A 19,236-nucleotide genomic window follows, 5' to 3' on the forward strand; every position below is an offset into this window, starting at 1 on the left:
TATCACATTATTTACAAAAATTTGTCTGTGGCTTGGAAACAAACATTATATCACGAAATAACACATTTCTCAACAATTTCACGCATTTTACATATCTACATTTGGAAACGCCATCGAGCAATACAAACTCACAAAAGACGTTAATCGACATCGTTTACAGACGTAAATATTTATGTAACGCGTTAATTATTGAAAAAAAAACAGAAAATATATTCTTGTGACCTAATGATCGTTTCCAGGACAAAACAAAAATTTAAAAATATGGTTATAATAAACACAGGAATGAATAACGCGCTTTGGAAAATTTATTTAAAAGGAATTTAGCAAAAAAACGTACAGTAAAGAATCAATTAATCATTCATGTGTTTCATTTCACATTATAAAAATTTGTCTATGGCTTGGAAACAAACATTATATCATGAAGTAATATTTACACATTTTTCAACAACTTCACGTATTTTACGTGCATATCAACATTTGGAAACGCCATTAACTTACGTTTTTTTTTGCCGAGGTATGTAATTCTTAATAATATTGATAATGAAGACAATGTATAAAAACGTAATTCTATATAATAAAAGTATGGGACCATTAAGGCCAACGCTTGAATGTTTCTTGGAAAATTGATCGACATATTAGTAAAAAAATCACGAAAATTACTTGCATATTCTGTTTAATCTTTCAAAAAGCATTCCAGATGTAGAGATTTCATTCTTATTATTTATGAATTACGTATTTTTACATCTTATTGTCACCATTATTAAAAATGACACCTTTATGGAAAGACTTAAGGTGACATTACCAAATCGCATTTACAAATATTTTATGTACCATAAATGCGTTAACTTATTACAAATGGTAGAATTACAATTTTGTAGCCTAACGTTTGTTCCCAGGACTTAAGCAAATTTTCATAAACAATGTGAAAATTAAGAAACAATCTTGAATAACTATGTAATCTCGGAGTACATTTCTCCTTCGTTTGATCCAAGTATTTTCTAATTTTCTATTTAATTGTTCTATTTAGATGTTCTGATTAATATTACAGGAAACAATCCAGGCGTTGGTCTAGAAACTTGCACTTTAGTTATGTATGAATTACGTCTTTCTACGTTATGTTTCTTGTCAACATTGATCTCAAAAATTATATTTTTGTGAAAAGACATGAATCGACATTGTTTACAGATGTAAATATTTATGTAACGCGTTAATTATTGAAAAAAAAAACAGAAAATATATTCTTGTGACCTAATGATCGTTTCCAGGACAAAACATAATTAAAAAATATGGTTATAATAAACACAGGAATGAATAACTCGCTTTGGAAAATTTATTTAAAAGGAATTTAGCAAAAAAAACGTACAGTAAAGAATCAATTAATCATTCATGTGTTTCATTTCACATTATTTACAAAAATTTGTCTGTGGCTTGGAAACAAACATTATATCATGAAGTAATATTTACACATTTTTCAACAACCACGCATTTTACGTGCATTTCAACATTTGGAAACGCCATTAACTTACGTTTTTCTTTGCCGAGGTATGTAATTCTTATAGTAATATTGATAATAAAGACAATGTATAAAAACGTAATTCTATATAATAAAGGTATGCGACCATTAAGACCAACGCTTGAATTGTTTTCTGGAAAATTGATCGACATATTAGTAAAAAATCACGAAAATTATTTGCATATTCTGTTTAATCTTCCAAAAAGCATTCCAGATGTAGAGACTTTCATTCTTATTATTTATGAATTACGTATTTTTACATCTTTATTGTCAACATTGTTAAGAATGACTCATTTACGGAAAGATGTAAGCTGACAACTGCTTCACACTGATTAGTCAATTAATAGCAATTTATATTTTATTATAGAAATTTAACGTTTAACAGCATATAATTTTTTATAATATTTAATGGAAGTCAATTAAAAAGGTCATAAAAAGATCTTTCATTAGTTTAATCAATATTTTTCAAATATTTTATCATATTTGAATAATATCGTTTATATAGTTTATGTTTGTTCTGGAACATACCATTATGCACAAAACTTTTCCAGGACAGTCCTGGAAGTTATCACTGTTCTGGAAACTGTCATTAAAAAAGTGTCTTGGAAGACTTGAAAACGTAATATCTAGAGAATGGAAAGAGATATTTAACTTTTTGAGATCAGAATAAGTTTGAATCATAATTCTTTATTAAAATATACTAAAAAATTTAAGTGTCCCGGAACAAACCTTTTGACATATATATATATATATATATACATATATGTATACATATATGTATACATATAAAATAGAAGTATGGCCGGTATTCTTTCATTGCCTATAAATCTTTATAATCTTCGAGGAAGCGAATCTAGAGCTAAAACTTGGCGTGAGGCGTCCAAATTAGTCAAGTCTACAAATATATGCAGGAGACTAAAAAAAAGTCCGTTAAACATTACATAACGAAAATTTAATATTCCCCTTGTAATTAGACAATAAGAGAAAATCTCATCTCTCTAAAAATGTCTCATTGTAATGAAAAAGGACTGTGTATCGTTAGTGGTTCCGCGAAAAACGGCGAGTACCGTATTTTGAATTTGGCGCAAAGCGTTGCGCTGTAAAGCACGCACATATCACGCGGACGGGCGCCGTTACTACGCCAACGGTCGCGTAATTGGCTCACCGCTCACCCCCATTGTGCAAGCACAAGCCGCTACCCATCGACCCTTTCGATCGCGATCCTGTATCATCCTGCCATTAGCCCCGTACGTTGCCGTGCAATCAAGTGCCAGTGCTGTGATTTTGTTATTACGCAGATTTTTTTACGTATTACGTTATATAAAAAAAGAAGATCTGCAGTGACCCCATGTGCCGTGTATGTCAACAAGACACTCAAAAGCGAGGTTAGTGAGGATCTTCCACAAACAGGATTCCTGCCATATCGGTGAGTTTGCTCTTTAAATCATTATTTGTGCAAATATTGGTACGTATTTATCGATATCCAACGAGTAGGAGCATGTGTATACATATGTTAACATGATATAGAATAATTGCGAGGTGCGTTGCATGACATCCATGAAATTAAATTACGTTGGCACAGAATCTCATCCAATACCTTGATTATCGCTTAGTCTATGTAAATATTATATGTATTTGCTAATTGTAAGGTGCATGCACATACTCTTACTCATCGGATACCGAGAAATACGGACCGACGTTTCTATGTTAGTCAGTTGCTCGAATTTTTTCGCGAATCTCGTGCGTATTTCTCGATCGGACTCACTCAGCTAAGACTTGCTCTTTCGCAAACAAAAGACATAAAAACGTGAAGTAAAAATATGTATATTAATATTCATTAAAGTAGTTGTATATTATTTATTTAAATTATTACGTTACAATACTGTGGCACAGAATATGCTATAGAGCTAATTATTTGCGTTGAAATCACACGTAAATCTTATCTATTTTATAAATATGTCTTTATATTACACAATTATATTATTTTGTGTTCTCAAATTATTCATATTCTTTATTATTACACAAATCTATTATGTTCTCATTCAATTTAAGTACTTCCGTTTATTCCTACATAGACATGAAACGCACATGTTCTAAAAGACATATTCGTCGTTTGGTTCATAATGAACGGTTATCTTTGGAAGAGGAGTACATATAGTAAACAAAAAATTTAAATACGTTATTATTAACAAGGCAAACAAATAATGCACAAGAATATGATAAAAACTTATCGTTTACAATTAATTTGGATAAGAATGCAAACAATGTCAATGATGTTGGTAATATGATAAAACAGAAAAATGTTTCATATCGTGAGGAAGTTAGTAGTAATTCATCCCTTGGTTCATCAACTGCTGATGAAAAAATGCTATACTTAATAGGTAATGTTTATTTTTTTACATTAACTAATTATAATATATTATATACCAGCAAACATAATACAAAATATTCTATTTAATTTTGTTCTTACTAGAATTATTGAAGAAAGTACTTCAGAAACTGAGTCACTTAGTGGTGAAAGTTGATTTGCTAGATAAACGTGTGTCAACGATTGCAAATAATGAACAAAATACGACATATAAACAACAAAATATAGAAGAAGCAGAATCAGAAAGTTTGGAAGAAATATTTCCTCTCAGGACTCAGGAAGATCTATATTCTTTTGATAAAAAATTAGCAAATAAAACGTGTTCGAGAGAAGTGGTAAATACTTTTTATTTTATATATTTATGCCTACAAAAAATAAAATAATATATTTTTATTATACAGGGTGTAACAAAAAGATGGGGACAGACTTTGTGTGCTTGTAGGAGGGTTGATATTTGATATAAGTAATTTGAGTATAGGAATGCATGTTCGCTGAAGCCTCGTTTCCATGCTACACGGCAGTGAAGTTGCCTTTTCCTGTGTAGGTATAAAGTACCTTTTCGGTAAAAGATAGCGAAAAATTGTATTTGAGAAAACTGTTTCGAATTAAAAATCAACACCGTATATCAAATTTTGAATCAATCGGCATACTTTGGCGTTTTTGCTTTTGTATCATTAACTGTCATTAAGTCAGATATACCATGAATCAAGTAGGCCGATTGATTCAAAATTTTGTATATGTGCCTGATTTTTAATTCTGAACAGCTTTCTTAAATAAAACTTTCCTATCTATCCTTTACCGAAAAGACATTTTACCTACACAGAAATTTTGGCAACTTTACAGTGGTGTAGCACGGAAACGAGGCTTCAGCGGACAAGCACTCCTATACTCAAATTACTTATAAAACAACCTTGCTTCGAAACGCGGATCTAGCCCGCGGCTGGGCTGGGTTCGAAGGAGGTGCGGAGGAACGGACGCGAGGCGAGGTTTGGCAAAATAAAGTGTATCGTGGTTAGCAATAACGTAAAAGAGTTTATTCTATAATGAACGGTCGCGATATTTACAACGGGTTGAGAACACAGTTTAACAGTCGCGGTATGCACAACGGTGCGATGAGCGCAGGACACAGAGTCAGGGCGCACGCGGTGCGCGCGAGAAGAACGGAGTGACAATGCTCGCGGGGTGGCACTAGCGGCCGGATGCACGTGTGTTGCGATCGTGACGGGCGATCGGCTTGTCGCGGGCGGCGCGAAGTAAAGCGCGGTGCGCACGGGCGCGGATACGGCGACGAGATCGCTGTAATTCGGCGCGTTAGGCGGCAGGATAATTCTGGCGCGAGTCCGGCCACCGAGAAGCACTCGGTGGAGGCAGAGTACGGGGCTCTACCCCCGAGGCAGGCTACAAGCGTCTAGAGACGGGGCGGTATCCGGTGAGAAGCGCTCGGTGGAGGCAGAGAAGCGCTCTGCCCCCGTTCGGATAACTCCGTGTGCAAGGAAGCCGGTCGTGTATCGAGGAGCGCTCGGTGAAGATAGAGTATGCCAGAGGCTCTCTACCTTCGTTCTGACTAGCGGGTGTTTGGTGTAAGGAAGCTGGTCGTCTATCGAGAATCGCTCGGCGAAGACAGAGAGTGCCGGAGGCGCTCTACCTTCGTTTTGACTAGCGGGCGCGTTGTGAAAGAAAGCTGGTCGTCTATCGAGAATCGCTCGGCGAAGACAGAGAATGCCGGAGGCGCTCTACCCTCTTTCTGACTTGCTAGAGAGATGCGGGAATTCAGGATCGGTGCGGTCGGTCGGAACGTTGATCAGGAAATCGCATTTAGCGATTTTTTTTTGTTTTTTTTTTTTTTCAGTGGATCCTTTGTGTCGTTAAAGCAGTACCCAGGAACAGCGCCTATTACCTGCATAAAACATATGTGAATTAATATTTTGCATACATATTACATTATGGAAAAGCGATTTATTTTCCGAGTGTATTTATTGGGAAAAAATTTGCAAAAAACCCATGACACATTGCCAATAGTGCTGGTTTTTATGAAAGGAAGATGGGAGAAGGGAAAGGAAAAGAAACTGTCTATGTTGAGTCAATATAGTGTTTAGGTAATTTGCATCTAATGGTCATTGGAATTTCATCTATGCTATAGTTTCCAATGTTGCTAATGAGTGGGTTTTCGTGATCGGGTTTATAGACTTTAGCGATCATCTCATAAATAACTTTACTAACATACTCCACTTGTGTTTGCGTATGCAAATCTGCGATGCGCGTTCTAGGTATATTGCTGATGATGCGAAGGAATTTGTTCTGCATGACTTGAATTCTTTTGATATGCGAATCGTGAGCTGCCGCCCAGACCTGAGCTGCATATAGTAAAACGGTTCTGGCACATGTTTTGTATAGCATAATTTTATATTTTAATTTGAGATCACTCTTCCCATTGATAAGAGGATACAGCTTTCTAAGGGCTCCTCGAGCCTTACCGATCCTGTCGTCAATGGCAGGCCTCCACCTCAGTTGCGCGTCAATCTTTACTCCAAGATACTTAACTTCATTAGCCCAAGGGACCATAAAATTTTCCATCCTGATGGAAGGAGGTTTTGGAAATCTTTTACGAGTTACAATTATCGCCTCGGTTTTTTCATTGTTGATTGTCATTTTCCAGTCCCTAAAGAACTGAGAAATGACATCAACATGCCTTTGCAATCTGCTGACGAGCAAAGCCGGGCTCCAAGAAGAAGTATACACGGCAGTGTCGTCAGCATAAACTGCCAATTCTGTATTCGGGTCTTTAGGAATATCATTAATGAATAAATTAAAGAGAACAGGCCCCAAGATGGAGCCCTGGGGCACACCCGACATAGCCCTACATACGGAGGAAGATTCTCCCTCAAAAGTGACTGTAAAGTAGCGATCTCTTAGATACGAGCGTAAGATTTTGATTATGTATTCCGGCATACTAAGAGTATTTAATTTATATAGCAAGGCCTTATGCCATACTGAGTCAAATGCTTTTTGGATGTCAAGTAATATCATTGCTGAGCTTCTTTTCTTGTTAATTTCCATTGCAAAGAATTCCGTGACTCTGAGCAACTGCTGAATTGTAGAATGACGAGACTTAAAACCAAACTGTTCGTTGATGATGATATTATTAGTTAACAGGAAGGCATCAATCTGAGTAAGCAAAACTCTTTCATACACTTTACTTAACGAGCTTAGGAGGCTGATTGGTCTATAATTTATTGGTGATGTTTGTGCCTTACCCGGCTTGGGGAAAGCAAGAATCTTTGCCGTCTTCCAACATGACGGAAAGTAACATAAACGAAATGAATTTAAAATAATATAATATATTTGAAGAACGATTTTGAAAGATGATTTCTTAAGCATAACAGTCGTGACCTTGTCCGAGCCTGGGGCTTTGTTATTAGGAAAGGATCTAATGATATTAGCAATCAGGCGTGGTGTTATGAATTTCAAATCGTATTGCAGGTTCTTTTCATCCAGTTGCTCAACGTACTCATTTACAACGTTTTCATGTGGAGATACCAGGCTGTCTGCCTCCTGATAGATTTTTTGGAAGTTTTGCGCCAGTAATTCTGCCTTTTCTTTAGGATCGTACGCAAAAGAGTTATTACCGAGATCAAACGGTGGAGCGGGTGTTTTGTTTCTCTGTAGAGCCTTCCACAGGCCCCATATACTATTGTCGCTGATCTTCGCACTTTTCAGTCGCTTCGCCCATTTTTTATTTTTTGCTTCGCTTAATTTATTTTGAATGATGGAATTAAGTATATTTCGATAATGCTTATGCCTATCTAGACCAGCATGCTGATATTTCCTTCTATAATAATTACGAAGTTTAATGAGCTTATTTAATTCTGCGGCCGTAGAGGAATCAGACGTTATATGGCTGAAGTTGAAATTTTGCATTTCAGTGGCGTTTTGGTAGGCTCCACAGAGAAACTGTTGCAAGTCGCGGATGCATATATCGATTTCTTCCTGGCTTAACAGACTATGCCTTAATCTCCACTTATTCGTTGCAGCATTGAAAGTTTCCCAATTGACTTTACGAGACTGATTTAACCTTCTTTCTATTTGCGATTTCTCAAGATTTAGAAGTACTGGGAGGTGGTTTGAGGAAAGTTCATCGGCTGTTACGCAAGAATAATCGTAATTCAGATTTTTTGCTAAGAAAAGATCAATGTTGGAAGGTCGCCTGCGGGGCATCCTATGCGAATATGTTGAACTGTGCATGATGTTAATAACTTTTTTATTTGTGTAGTTTAGCAGTTTGATGCCTCTGCTGTTATTGCTGAAATTATTCCAGCAGCGATGCTTAGCGTTAAAATCGTCTCCTATTAGAATCTTGTCATTCGACAAATCTTGAAAAATCGCATTAAATTTATCCAAGTCAAAGTTCTTACTGGGGGGAATGTACGCTACCCCTAGCGTCAAGCTCAGGCCCGATAGCAGTCTTATCAAAAGAACCTCGCATCCATCTATATCAGGGTTTGGAAGTGTATGAAAGCGCAGAGATTTACTAATTACTATCGCTAATCCGCCCGCTCTAACACGTGGAGCATCCAGTCGAATAATATTATAACCCGAAAAATTTAATTTGATACCTGGATGTAGCCACGTTTCGGTTACCAAGGCTATATCTATATCATTAGCACACATAAAATGGTTTAGTTCTAATTCTTTATTATTCAAGCTTGTGGCGTTCCACAAGCAAATCTTTAGGGATAGGGGAGAAGGAGCCATTTTTAGTTTATAAGATCGGCTGCCTCAACAAACATCTGTAATTTGCTAAGTCCATCAGAGCAAGAAGCTAGCTTTTTGTTAAGCTCACGTATAATATTACACATCGATTACTAGGTATACTGCTTGGAACGTTATGTTTCAGTGCTTCAAAATATGTTTTTGGTGGTGAGTAATCATGTTTGTTCGTTGAGGCAGTCGATCTGCCCGACAGAGGAAAGTCATGACCAGCTGGGTTTATAAACATGGTTTTGCGCCGTGTGCCAGGGGTTTCCTTGTTATGTATCTCGAACGGCAACAAGCCAGACGGGCGAGTTGCCGTGCGCTTTTCCAAAAATTTTAAATAAGATACGCATTTTGAATAACTAGCAGGGTGCTCTCCCGAACAGTTACAGCACTTAGCCGGTGCACTTAGGTCTTTTTTACATTCCGATGTTAGGTGATTCTCAGCACATTTGACACACCTTGGCTTTTTAAAACAGTTGGCTGACGTATGGCCAAACGCCTGACAGCGAAAGCATTGCAGAACGATTTTACGGTTAATGAACTTATCCCAGTAGATTCTGGAGTAGAATAAATATCGAATCTTTCTTAATTGTGCGAGCGAGAACTTAGCGCTTAAATTAATTTTATAAGTGGCATATGTACTATTTTCGTCATTAAGCTGTATACACGAGTTGATTTCGATTCCGTATTTAGTTTTTAGTTCGTTAGAGACCGTTAGGTTCTGAATGTTTGGAAGGCCTTTCAAGGTTACGGTAAGAGTCTTCTCTTCTGGGAGAGAATAAGTGTGAAACGCGTATTTTTTGTCGATTGCATATTTCTTAAACCCAATAAAATCGCTCAGCTTAAAAAACTGTATTTTAATTTGATTGCCAAGGTATTTCAAATGAAAATTTTCACCAACACTTTGCTTCAGTAAATTCGCGAATTCAGCATAGTCATGAATTCTAGTTGCAAGATATATCGGGGGGGGGGGGGGGTTAGTTACTTTATGTTCATCCGAATTTTCAGATAATTCTTCGTCACGATTAGCTATTCTACTCACATGCTCACTTTTTGCCTGATCTACACATTCCTCATCGTCTCTCTCAAGCAAATCTATCGTCTCTGCCAGGCATTGGAAGCGATTAGTTGTGTTGAATTTACCTTGTAATGTAGAGTCGGTTTCTATGCGGGGTAATTTTTCCAAGCCAGAATGGCTGGAAGAGTCGCCTTCAGCCTGTCGCTTAAGCGGCAGCCCTGTAGTCTTCTTACCCTCCGATTTGGAGGGGTGTCCAGACGCCCTCTTCTCCGGAGACACTGTGCCGGCTCCGCCGTCCAGCTTTCAGCCTCTCCAGCCGCACTAAGGTAGCCCTCGTCGGCTCAGCTCTCACAAGACTCAGAACACGCAGAGTCGAAGACAAACTTGGGTAATGCGATAACCGAGTATGCTCCACCCATGGTGGAAGTATTACATGGTGTGTGCAGTTCGCGTAGTGTCTCTTTCTAAATCAGTGGTTCTCTCTGTCTCCTGCGTACAATAATTCCTCAAGTTGACCAACTACGAAAAGTAAAATATTTAAGCATAAAGTTGGCAACCCTTGTGGCCCGAGTGCACTGATACTCCGCGCTGATTGGTCAGCCAAATCGCCGCGACGCTACTGCATTTCGAACGGCACGTCGATACACATTTCACGAAATACATTTCTAACAATATAAAATAATATAATGTAATGAAATATTTACAAATAAGTAATCCACTTATAAGATATAATCATTCGTATACTAATAATACTAATTTCGACAATAACATTGATGCTACTATATAAATATTAATTTTGACATTACTACTTAAAATGTATATGTACACTAAAAATTGTATTCAAAACAATTTTTAAGCTACCTATATGTAGTAATCGAAAGTTTCAGACCTTTAAAGTAGAAACCGTACTTTGCACTGTTATTAAAATTGTTGTCATTGAACGTTTTAGACTATGAATGAAGTATGCGTAATGTAAATTCTAAGTAAATTGTGAATTTGTTGAAAATCTTATTATGAATAACACATTTAAAGCCTGAACTTTCAACGACATGAGAATCTACTCACCACATTAAATCACAATAATGAAACTATCATCGAAACAGTATTTATTATCGAACCCACTACTCGATCATGGTAAGTGTTGTTGAAACTGGAGAACAGTACAGTAATAATTTTTTTTTTTTTTGAAATATTTACAACTCATAGTTGCAAAGCTTTTAAGCCATACAAAAGTCCTATTAAACGAACATTCATTTGCGACTTCATTTTCAATTAAAATTCAATTAAATTTATTCAAATTTATTTGGTTTATATGTAAGTTCTGAATCGGTTTTCTGTAATGAATTTCAATCAAACAATAAAATTCCGAGGAATTTCCCTTTTTTGGGGATATATAGCTATCTTTTTATAAGTAATAAACACAATAAGAAAGAACTTTGTTCTAAAACAGAGATATTCTTGAAATTCTGAGACATTAAATGATCAAAATGTCGATTCATTTTCATTTTACTGTAACACAAATTCAATCATTAGCAATTTCAATCTATCTAAAGAGCAATCCATTTAAGAATCAAAGTAAATTTTCATTTAATTACAGTTAATCTCTATTTTAATCCTATTTACATTTTAATGTACTGAAGATTCAATTATTAATGCAAAAATGTAATAAATCCAAATTTGAGTGGGTACAAATTCATTGTTTTGCAATTTGTTATGTAAATTTGTTTATCATCTCTTGTCCTTTTTTTTTAAAGTGTACTTTTGTAAGGTACAAGCAAGTTGCCTTCAATGCTTTGGCGACATTTGAATTTGTTGTGATTAATTATTTCTTTGTTTTGCTGCTTTTTTAGTCCTGTAATTTTTCTCCAGCAGAAGTTTTGATTTTTTTCTATTCAGAAGTTTCTTTTATAATGATAATTTTTCGTTTGCATGTCCATGATGACAATTGCACTCCCCCCCCCCCTCCCCGTAAAAAATTGTCCACGTGGTTTATGGACGACCCCAGTAGTATTTAAGAAAAGAATTAAACGTATACATATATGGACATACAGGAAAACAAGTTTATTAACTAATTCCATTTCAGTTCGTAGTTGCACTTTACAAAAATTATAATTTCGCAATAATTATTATATACAAATTAATTTACATATCTTACAATTTACGAAATGTACATCGTGGCATGCAGTCACTTTCGCTCGTTGACGTTTAATTTTTCGAAGCTGCAATCAGTTTCTTCATCTTTTTCTTTCTTTTGCGCTGCTCATTGTTTTCATACGCTCGCCTATTTTTTTCTCTTACTCTGATGTATGTGCGAGTGTGAACAGCGTACTTCAACACTTCATCTGGTAATTTGTGTACGTACTCCGTACTACTATTTACCAGAGCAATAACTTTCGTCACAACTTTAGACTCCTTCGAGAAACTGTTACTTTCAGCACCATGAAAGTGTTTGAAATATTTTTCTATTACTTTGCAAGTGCTTAACAGTTCATTAGAAGGATATGTCAAACCGCCTCTCGAAATTTCCGTTATCCAGTCTGAAGTGTCTTTTGCAGTCGAGATTAAAAATGGATATTTATTATGAAATTTGTTATGAGCGACAAATCCAGCAACGTACTGTAAACCTGCCTCTTCAACTGCAGTCATTTGAAGGGAATGGTCCACGACTTGGCAAGAATAGTTGTTGAAACCATCTTGTACGGCCTGAAATAACTCGTCTTCGTCCATATGAAGCGAATTGTCTTGTTCGATTCCGTCTTCCTCAGCATTGTTTGGAACGTCATTCTCAGGGGACATATTGATTATGTCACGAAATATGTCTTCCGTCAATACTATTACATCGTCTCGACCTCCGTGATTTTCTGATGCGAAACTCTTATCACATCCGTCCTGCTCTCTAGCAGGGTGCAGCGTTACTCCCGGGAAAGGAGTTGATGACAATGGCATTGGAAAATTTGTTGGCGTCGAAGGCTGAGGGTCCTGTGATACACCACGAGACAAATTTAGATCGCTGTTTGCAATAGTACTGGCAAAAGCAGACATGCAGCTGGTGTTCAAATCTTCCTCGGTGTTCCGATGTAAAGTGAACACTGCTTGTGAGTGTTTGCCGAGGATATACCAACGCAGCCTGTACCTGAAATCATACGCTGAAGGGTTGTCTTTTGTCGCACCCATTCCTCTAACGTACGAAAAAAAGTTCTCCAAAATGTCTTGCTGAAGTCGGCGTGTTAGGAGGTACTTAACATTTGCTGGGTATTGAGTTGTCAAGTCCTGAAAGAGGTCAAGCAGTGATGCATTACTTATGAGAATGCCTTTCTGGAAAGGCATTAAATCTTTTCTATTTCCAACTCTGATATTCTCGATGTATAAATTCATGAATTGTAATGCATCTTCTTGTTTTGTCAGATCTACTCCGAAACCATTCACTCCAGGATGCGATCCATACTGACATGAGGAATTTTGCACGTCAAACCAATTATTAACACGATAAACAAAATCAGAATATTTTCTGTATTCTTCGTGTTTCAGTAAACCTTTATCTCCCGCCCATTTTATAGCCTTGGCAACTGAATTTGACCAAATTCTAGCTGCCGGTTTTACATTTTGCCTTGCAGATGAGCGGACGTCTAATATTTGTTGTGTCAGAAGATGTGCAACGGGAAGGTCGCCCGTTTTGCTAAAGTTTACAATGTCCTGGAGAACGGAAGTAGTGAACAGTTCAGAGCAGCCTCCTAATCTCAGTCCGTTGTCGAAGTACCAATTCCGTAGGAGCTTCAGCAGGTGAGGAACGTCAGCAAATACGTATATATTTAATTTTGTGACAGGGTGTTTGAAGAAATAATTCGTTGGAGAGATATTTAATTCTCCCCATAAGCCTTTATTACCCATGTCAGAAACCACTACGACGACTCGATAACCAGCATTATGCATAAGCTTTATGCCTTCTAGCAGAATGCTTTTTGTCATCGGTTGGTCAAATTTGTAAAAAATCGGTTGCTTCCAGTTACCAAACAAACCGCGAACCATTATTACTTGCACTTTACTGTGGGGACCAATCAATTGTTCCAACGTAGGATCAAAATTGCATTCCGAGGATAAAGCCATTTCATCGAAACACATTACAGACAGCTTTTCTATTTCTGAAAGGTCTTTCCCTTTTTCTTGCATAACCGAAAATACATCGGTTAAGTATCCTTCAGAAATGTTGAATTTCTTAAAAGCCCACCTTCTTAATGATGCCAATGACGGTAACGGGAAGTTTAATACCATTCTGAGGTATCGATAGGCTCTGGGACTGACACTCCTCAGAGAAATAGCAGCTGCGTAGTCCTCTACAGACCATTGAACCCATTTCTTGTTTTCGAGTATACATCGAATCTGTCCGTGTGAGAATAAAGGTTTCAATGCGTTCTGCAGTCTGGTCTCCATTATCTTGTCACACTCACGTGCCATTGATTTGGCAGTTGCGAGCTCTGATTGAAGTTGCAGTACTATATCCTTTAAATTTGCCACTTCGCTGCATAGGTTTTTGATTATTTCGTCCTTTTCGGCAAGCTGTTGCTTCCAACAATCTTCCTGTCCATCAGAAACATTTGTTTCAGTAGCTGACTTGAACCGATGAATAGAACGGTGATGCTCCAGTTCTTCTTTCAGCAACATTAACTGCTTCTCCATACTAGGTGTCTGTTCCGAGTGCAGCACGGACCCAGAAATATTACAGTTTTCTGCAATGTACCTGTAAGGCATGAATATATTAGTATGTAGCAATTATTTACTGATGTTTGGCATATTTAATTTGTAATAGTATTTGTACTGAAATTTTCACACAGTCATTGAAAAAAATAATAAAACCAAACATTCCAAAACGCAATCATTTCTTCATAAACCTCTCAACACTTTTATATTTTTCGTTCAAACACGTACAGAATGATATTGAAATAAAGAAAGTATTTAACATAATTTCTGTGAAATAAAAAAATTGTACAGAAATAGGTCACATCATCTTCTCTTTCTGTGAGATTCAATCATATTGAAATTTCAAGAAGTACTTGTACCAAACGTAATTTGGAGATGGAATTATGCGAAATGTGTACCACAACGTACAATGAGGTTGTTCATATAAATATAATGTGAACGCATAATTAATAAAATATTAATATAATATTAACACAATATTAACACCATGGAAGCTTAAATGATTTAAACGATTAAACATACCTAGATGTACGTGACGACAGTGGAGTGCTTTGTGCACTGCAAGAGTGATGCCCACTCCGTAGACGCATCATCTTTGATGGCCTTCCGTGTACAGTTGCAGTTGTTTTTCTGTACCTGCTATTCGACTCCGATCTAAGAAAAATCGAATTTCACATTGTACTCTTAATCTACGAGTGTTAAGTACGAAACCCTTTAACAACCATCTGTTAAAAGAAGTTAGGCATAAAACAAAATTTTCTTTAAAAACACTATTGTTATAGTAGATATTACCTCGTCGGTAATGTACAACTCCGAACAGGTAACAATGGATTTGCTGATGATGGTGGGGTCCTTGTTACACGGAAACCTTCCGAGTCCCAAGGATTACTACAGGTACTATTGAAAAAACAAATACGATTAAATGACGCTTGAATATTAATATTAACATATCGACGATAATAGTAATTACGCAACATTTACAGTTAAACTATGAACATGTTTTATAAATTTCGTAATAAAGTTAGTTTCATTATACCTTTGAATAACATCAGTGTCATTATTTTCGTGCACTTTGGACACTGCATCTCCCAATTCCACCTGCGATTCCTGGTTACCCATATCGTCACTTGTACTGGCTCGATCGTCTTGCAGTGTTTCCAGAGTGTGTACGCTGGCGTCAGCACTGGCTCCACTGAATAGATTAAAACTCCGACGAATTATGTTCACTTCCATCGGAGGTGCCGTCACTCTTCGCGCTCGTCTGTGAAAAAAAAAAGAAATTGGTGTACTTATGTCAAATATCATAGTGTATTCATGATATTTTAAGGAATAGTAATGGGAAAATGAAAACATACTCCAATCGCAACCTTTAAATTCTTTTACACTCGGTAAAATTGTCAGTTTTTATGATTTAGCAATCCTGAATTAAGGGCCCTAGTGCGTGAAAATACAGGCTGAAAAGCGAGAAATTTTTGAGCTGATCTTTAGTAATTAGGAAACATTTTGCAGATCATTTTTTAGAACCAAAATATTTCTTATCTTATTGGCTACCGAATAAGTAATTTTGGATAAATTCTGCGGCTAGGAAGCAGTTAAAAATAGATTTAGAAGTTATGAATTGAATTGCAGGTTACAGACGACTTTAGAACCCCTTTAAGCGTTAAATCAAAACACAAAAAATTTTGAACAGAATAAAATTTATTCCGAGAAATTTTTCCTTTCATGAGAATTACAGTTAAACATATGTTATTTACTTCAAAGTACATAGTAGAATTATTTGAAAGTACAAAAGACCCGAAAATTCTAAAACTTTAATGAAAAATAACTCCATTGATGTAAGTTTCAATTTTAAAAGATCAAAAATATTGCTTTTATTAACGATTTTAAAATAGTAAAAACCGATACTTTTACATTCGTCTTTAAATGGCGTTTTCTTTAACATTTTCATTTTTCAAGCCAGTTTCATTTCATTAAGGATATAAAGTTTAAATAATGTTAAGTGATATAGGGTTCATTTAATGTAAATTAATCATACTCCAATTCATTTCAATCTGTAGTAAGAATTCTAAACCGCTATCTATATGCATTTTCAGCCCCATCAACTAAATTGAAATGTGGATTTAGAATTTTGAAAAGTTTTAAATATAGAGGAGTAGAAAAAATATCATTGAGTAAATAAGTAATGACTTTCATTATTCGCAGTACCTATTATACCAGAAATGAATTACAGTCGGTTCAAACAGACATTCATTTCTGGATTTAGATTAAGGATCGAATGAATATCCACTTTCATGAAATATTCTTCAATGATAACAAAAATTACATAAAAGCATTTTCAGCCCGTCAACTAAATCGAAATGTGGATTTAAAACTATGAAAAGTTTGAAATGTAGAAGAATAGGACAATCATCATCTAGTAAATAAGTAATGGTTTTTATTATTCGCTTCTACATATCGTACTAGAAATGACTTTGCAAATACACTTTCATTTCGGGATTTACATTTAAGTAATTCCTGTTGTCGTTGAAGAATATAATGAAAATGGGTATTCATTAGATTATAAATGTAAATTCGCAAATGAAATTCTATTCGCAAAGTCATTTCTGGTATGATATGCAGTAGCGAATAATGAAAACCATTACTTATTTACTCGATGGTACTTTTTCTATTCTTTTATAATTAAAACTTTGACTAAATTATATTGCAGACAAAGTTTTGTATTATTTTACAGTGAACAAACAGCATACCTCTGATCGGTACATTCAGGGAAGATGCTTGGAATAGCAGTGTGAAGGAGACGTCGCCTTTTCGATTCCTTTCCTGCATTTGTCCTATTCGGTTGCCTGAAGCACTTGTCGTCAAAATGAAGTGAACATACTTTTACTGAAAAAAATCTTAAAATCATTATAAACTTCTGAAACTTTTCCAAAATTCAGTTCTCATTGTTTTGCATTCAAACTATTCAAAATTATTTAAACATTTTTACAAATAGGTTGTTCATATAAACGATACATACATATATGTTTACTAAATACATGGAAAGAGACGTTATTATAGTACAATAATATGTGTAATATCGTTGAAAAACTGACAACATTTTAAAATTTAATTTAAAAATTTCTCGACAATGAAAATGGTATGTATACATATACATAATGTTTACAAACACTTACTCGACTTCATATTCTCAGGAATGCAAGTAGCTCCAATTTTCCTCATCCAAGCTTCTCTAATGACACCGTCTTCAGGAAATTTAAAAAAACTGATACCAGCGTCATCAGAATTTTTGTTGCATCCTGGTATTATGCATTTCACCATTCTGTTTTATTTTTGTTGACTTGAAACGTTAAATGCACAAAATATTCATAATATAGAATTGACAACTGATTTCTAACCTAAAATTAATGATAAAAATCATGCATTGCGAAAAATTATAATTTAATTTAATGCCAAACGTCATTAATTTAATGTAATTTACTTAGAAGTATGTTATAAAATTTCCAATTACTCATACCTTTCTGTTACATTTTAACTCTACGTTTCAAAATTTCACAAGTTATGTACTGTATATATATATACGCTACAAAGAGAAAACACGTTCGCTATGTACATGATGCAAACAAGGACACTGCATATAAGGGTTGCCAACTTATGACTGATAAATATTTTACGTTACACGGTTGGTATGCTTCGGAATTATCGACGATATTGGAGTGGGGGTAGGTTGAACTGCACACACCATGTAATACTTCCACCATGGCTCCACCGCAGCGTCTTTCTCGCATTTAGCGTTAAAAACGCTCGTCTTTTATACCCGTCGCGGCGATGTTACGCAGTGGCGGGGGTAGCAACGGCGATCGCGAGCGCCGGGATGGTGCGGCGGAACGGTCGGAAAATACGGCGTCCCGACACTCCCGACGCCGCGATCGCGTTCGGCGGTCTTCGGTCGCGGTCGGCACCGCTCGGCGCGTCGAGGCGGTTGCCGCGGCAAGTCCGTTCGCGGACTTCCTAATATTACATGCTAAGCGTTTAAAATACGGTGGGCACACCGTGCTCGTTCCTCGCCCGGCGGATGGTCGGCCGGGCGGCATCGGCAAGGTGTTAGGCCGGAACGATGCAGATTTGGGGGTGCATCGTTACACTTATATCAACCCTTCCTACAAGCACTCAAAGTGTGTCCCCATCTTTTTGTTAAACTCTGTATATAGTGTATTATAATACAATTTAATAATGTAGATATGTATTATTGTTTTTTTACTATTAATAATCTTTAAGATACAATTATTTACTGCAAGATACTTATTTAAATAATATATTTTTTACAGTTAGTAAATTACTTTCTGTCGATTGGGGGAAGAGACTTCAAAGAAATGGTCACAAATATACTTAAAGAAATTTTAGCAGACAGTGTGGCTGTTAAGTTCAGTTGGGATAGTCGAAAGAAGGAATGTTTTCGTAATCTACATATACTGAAAGAAATTACAAGTGAGTTTTTCTAAATGTTTGTAATGTGTTTATCCATACACATTCTACTTGTGAGTACTATGTAAAATGTCATATATATTTTAGAAGCAGTTAGGCGTCGTTGGCCCTGTCAAGATCTAAATGGAATAAAACCAATAATTTCAAGATGGTTAATAAATGCTAAGCTCAGAATATCGCGAGCTACGTAAGTGTTTATTATATATTGATGACTAGAAGGTATTTAATTTCAAATTAAATTTAAATAAATGCATTTAACAGCTTATTCTTTTCTAGGTCTAAGAAATCCGAGAAGGAATTTTTTACTGAACACATGGATGACAAGGATGACGAGGAAGAAAATACATCTGATGAGAACTAATTTAAAATTGTCATTTTGATACAGAGTTTCAAGAACGTTTTTGT

General features: G+C 36.0%; 1 protein-coding gene and 2 long non-coding RNA genes across 7 annotated transcripts; 1 reads left to right on the forward strand and 2 right to left on the reverse strand.

The window, feature by feature from the left end:
* Positions 1-3,356: 3,356 nt before the first annotated feature.
* Positions 3,357-10,305, reverse strand: LOC139783420 (uncharacterized). The gene is made up of 2 exons (XR_011721261.1): positions 9,780-10,305; positions 3,357-5,778 (listed from the first exon to the last, which is right to left on the reverse strand). It is a non-coding gene; the product is annotated as an uncharacterized lncRNA (long non-coding RNA).
* A 1,387-nt stretch (positions 10,306-11,692) lies between these two features.
* LOC139783422 (uncharacterized) lies at positions 11,693-18,409 on the reverse strand. Of its 5 annotated transcripts, none has more exons than XM_071722576.1 (7): positions 18,089-18,409; positions 17,523-17,686; positions 17,097-17,232; positions 15,386-15,610; positions 15,142-15,246; positions 14,872-15,003; positions 11,693-14,389 (listed from the first exon to the last, which is right to left on the reverse strand). In XM_071722576.1, exons 2-7 carry the CDS (start codon positions 17,665-17,667, stop codon positions 11,860-11,862), a joined length of 3,273 nt encoding a protein of 1,090 aa, XP_071578677.1. In that variant the 5' UTR covers positions 17,668-17,686; positions 18,089-18,409; the 3' UTR covers positions 11,693-11,859. The 5 variants fall into 5 exon arrangements, with proteins under 5 accessions (XP_071578677.1, XP_071578678.1, XP_071578676.1 ...); XM_071722577.1 differs by having other exon boundaries at positions 18,026-18,409; XM_071722575.1 differs by having other exon boundaries at positions 18,021-18,409.
* A 277-nt stretch (positions 18,410-18,686) lies between these two features.
* LOC139783414 (uncharacterized) lies at positions 18,687-19,236 on the forward strand. The gene is made up of 3 exons (XR_011721258.1): positions 18,687-18,834; positions 18,919-19,018; positions 19,108-19,236. It is a non-coding gene; the product is annotated as an uncharacterized lncRNA (long non-coding RNA).

The sequence above is a fragment of the Temnothorax nylanderi genome, unplaced genomic scaffold, assembly GCF_030848795.1.
Source record: "Temnothorax nylanderi isolate EJ_2023f unplaced genomic scaffold, tnyl_v1.0 TNYL_tig0499_pilon, whole genome shotgun sequence".
Classification (NCBI taxonomy): domain Eukaryota; kingdom Metazoa; phylum Arthropoda; class Insecta; order Hymenoptera; family Formicidae; genus Temnothorax; species Temnothorax nylanderi.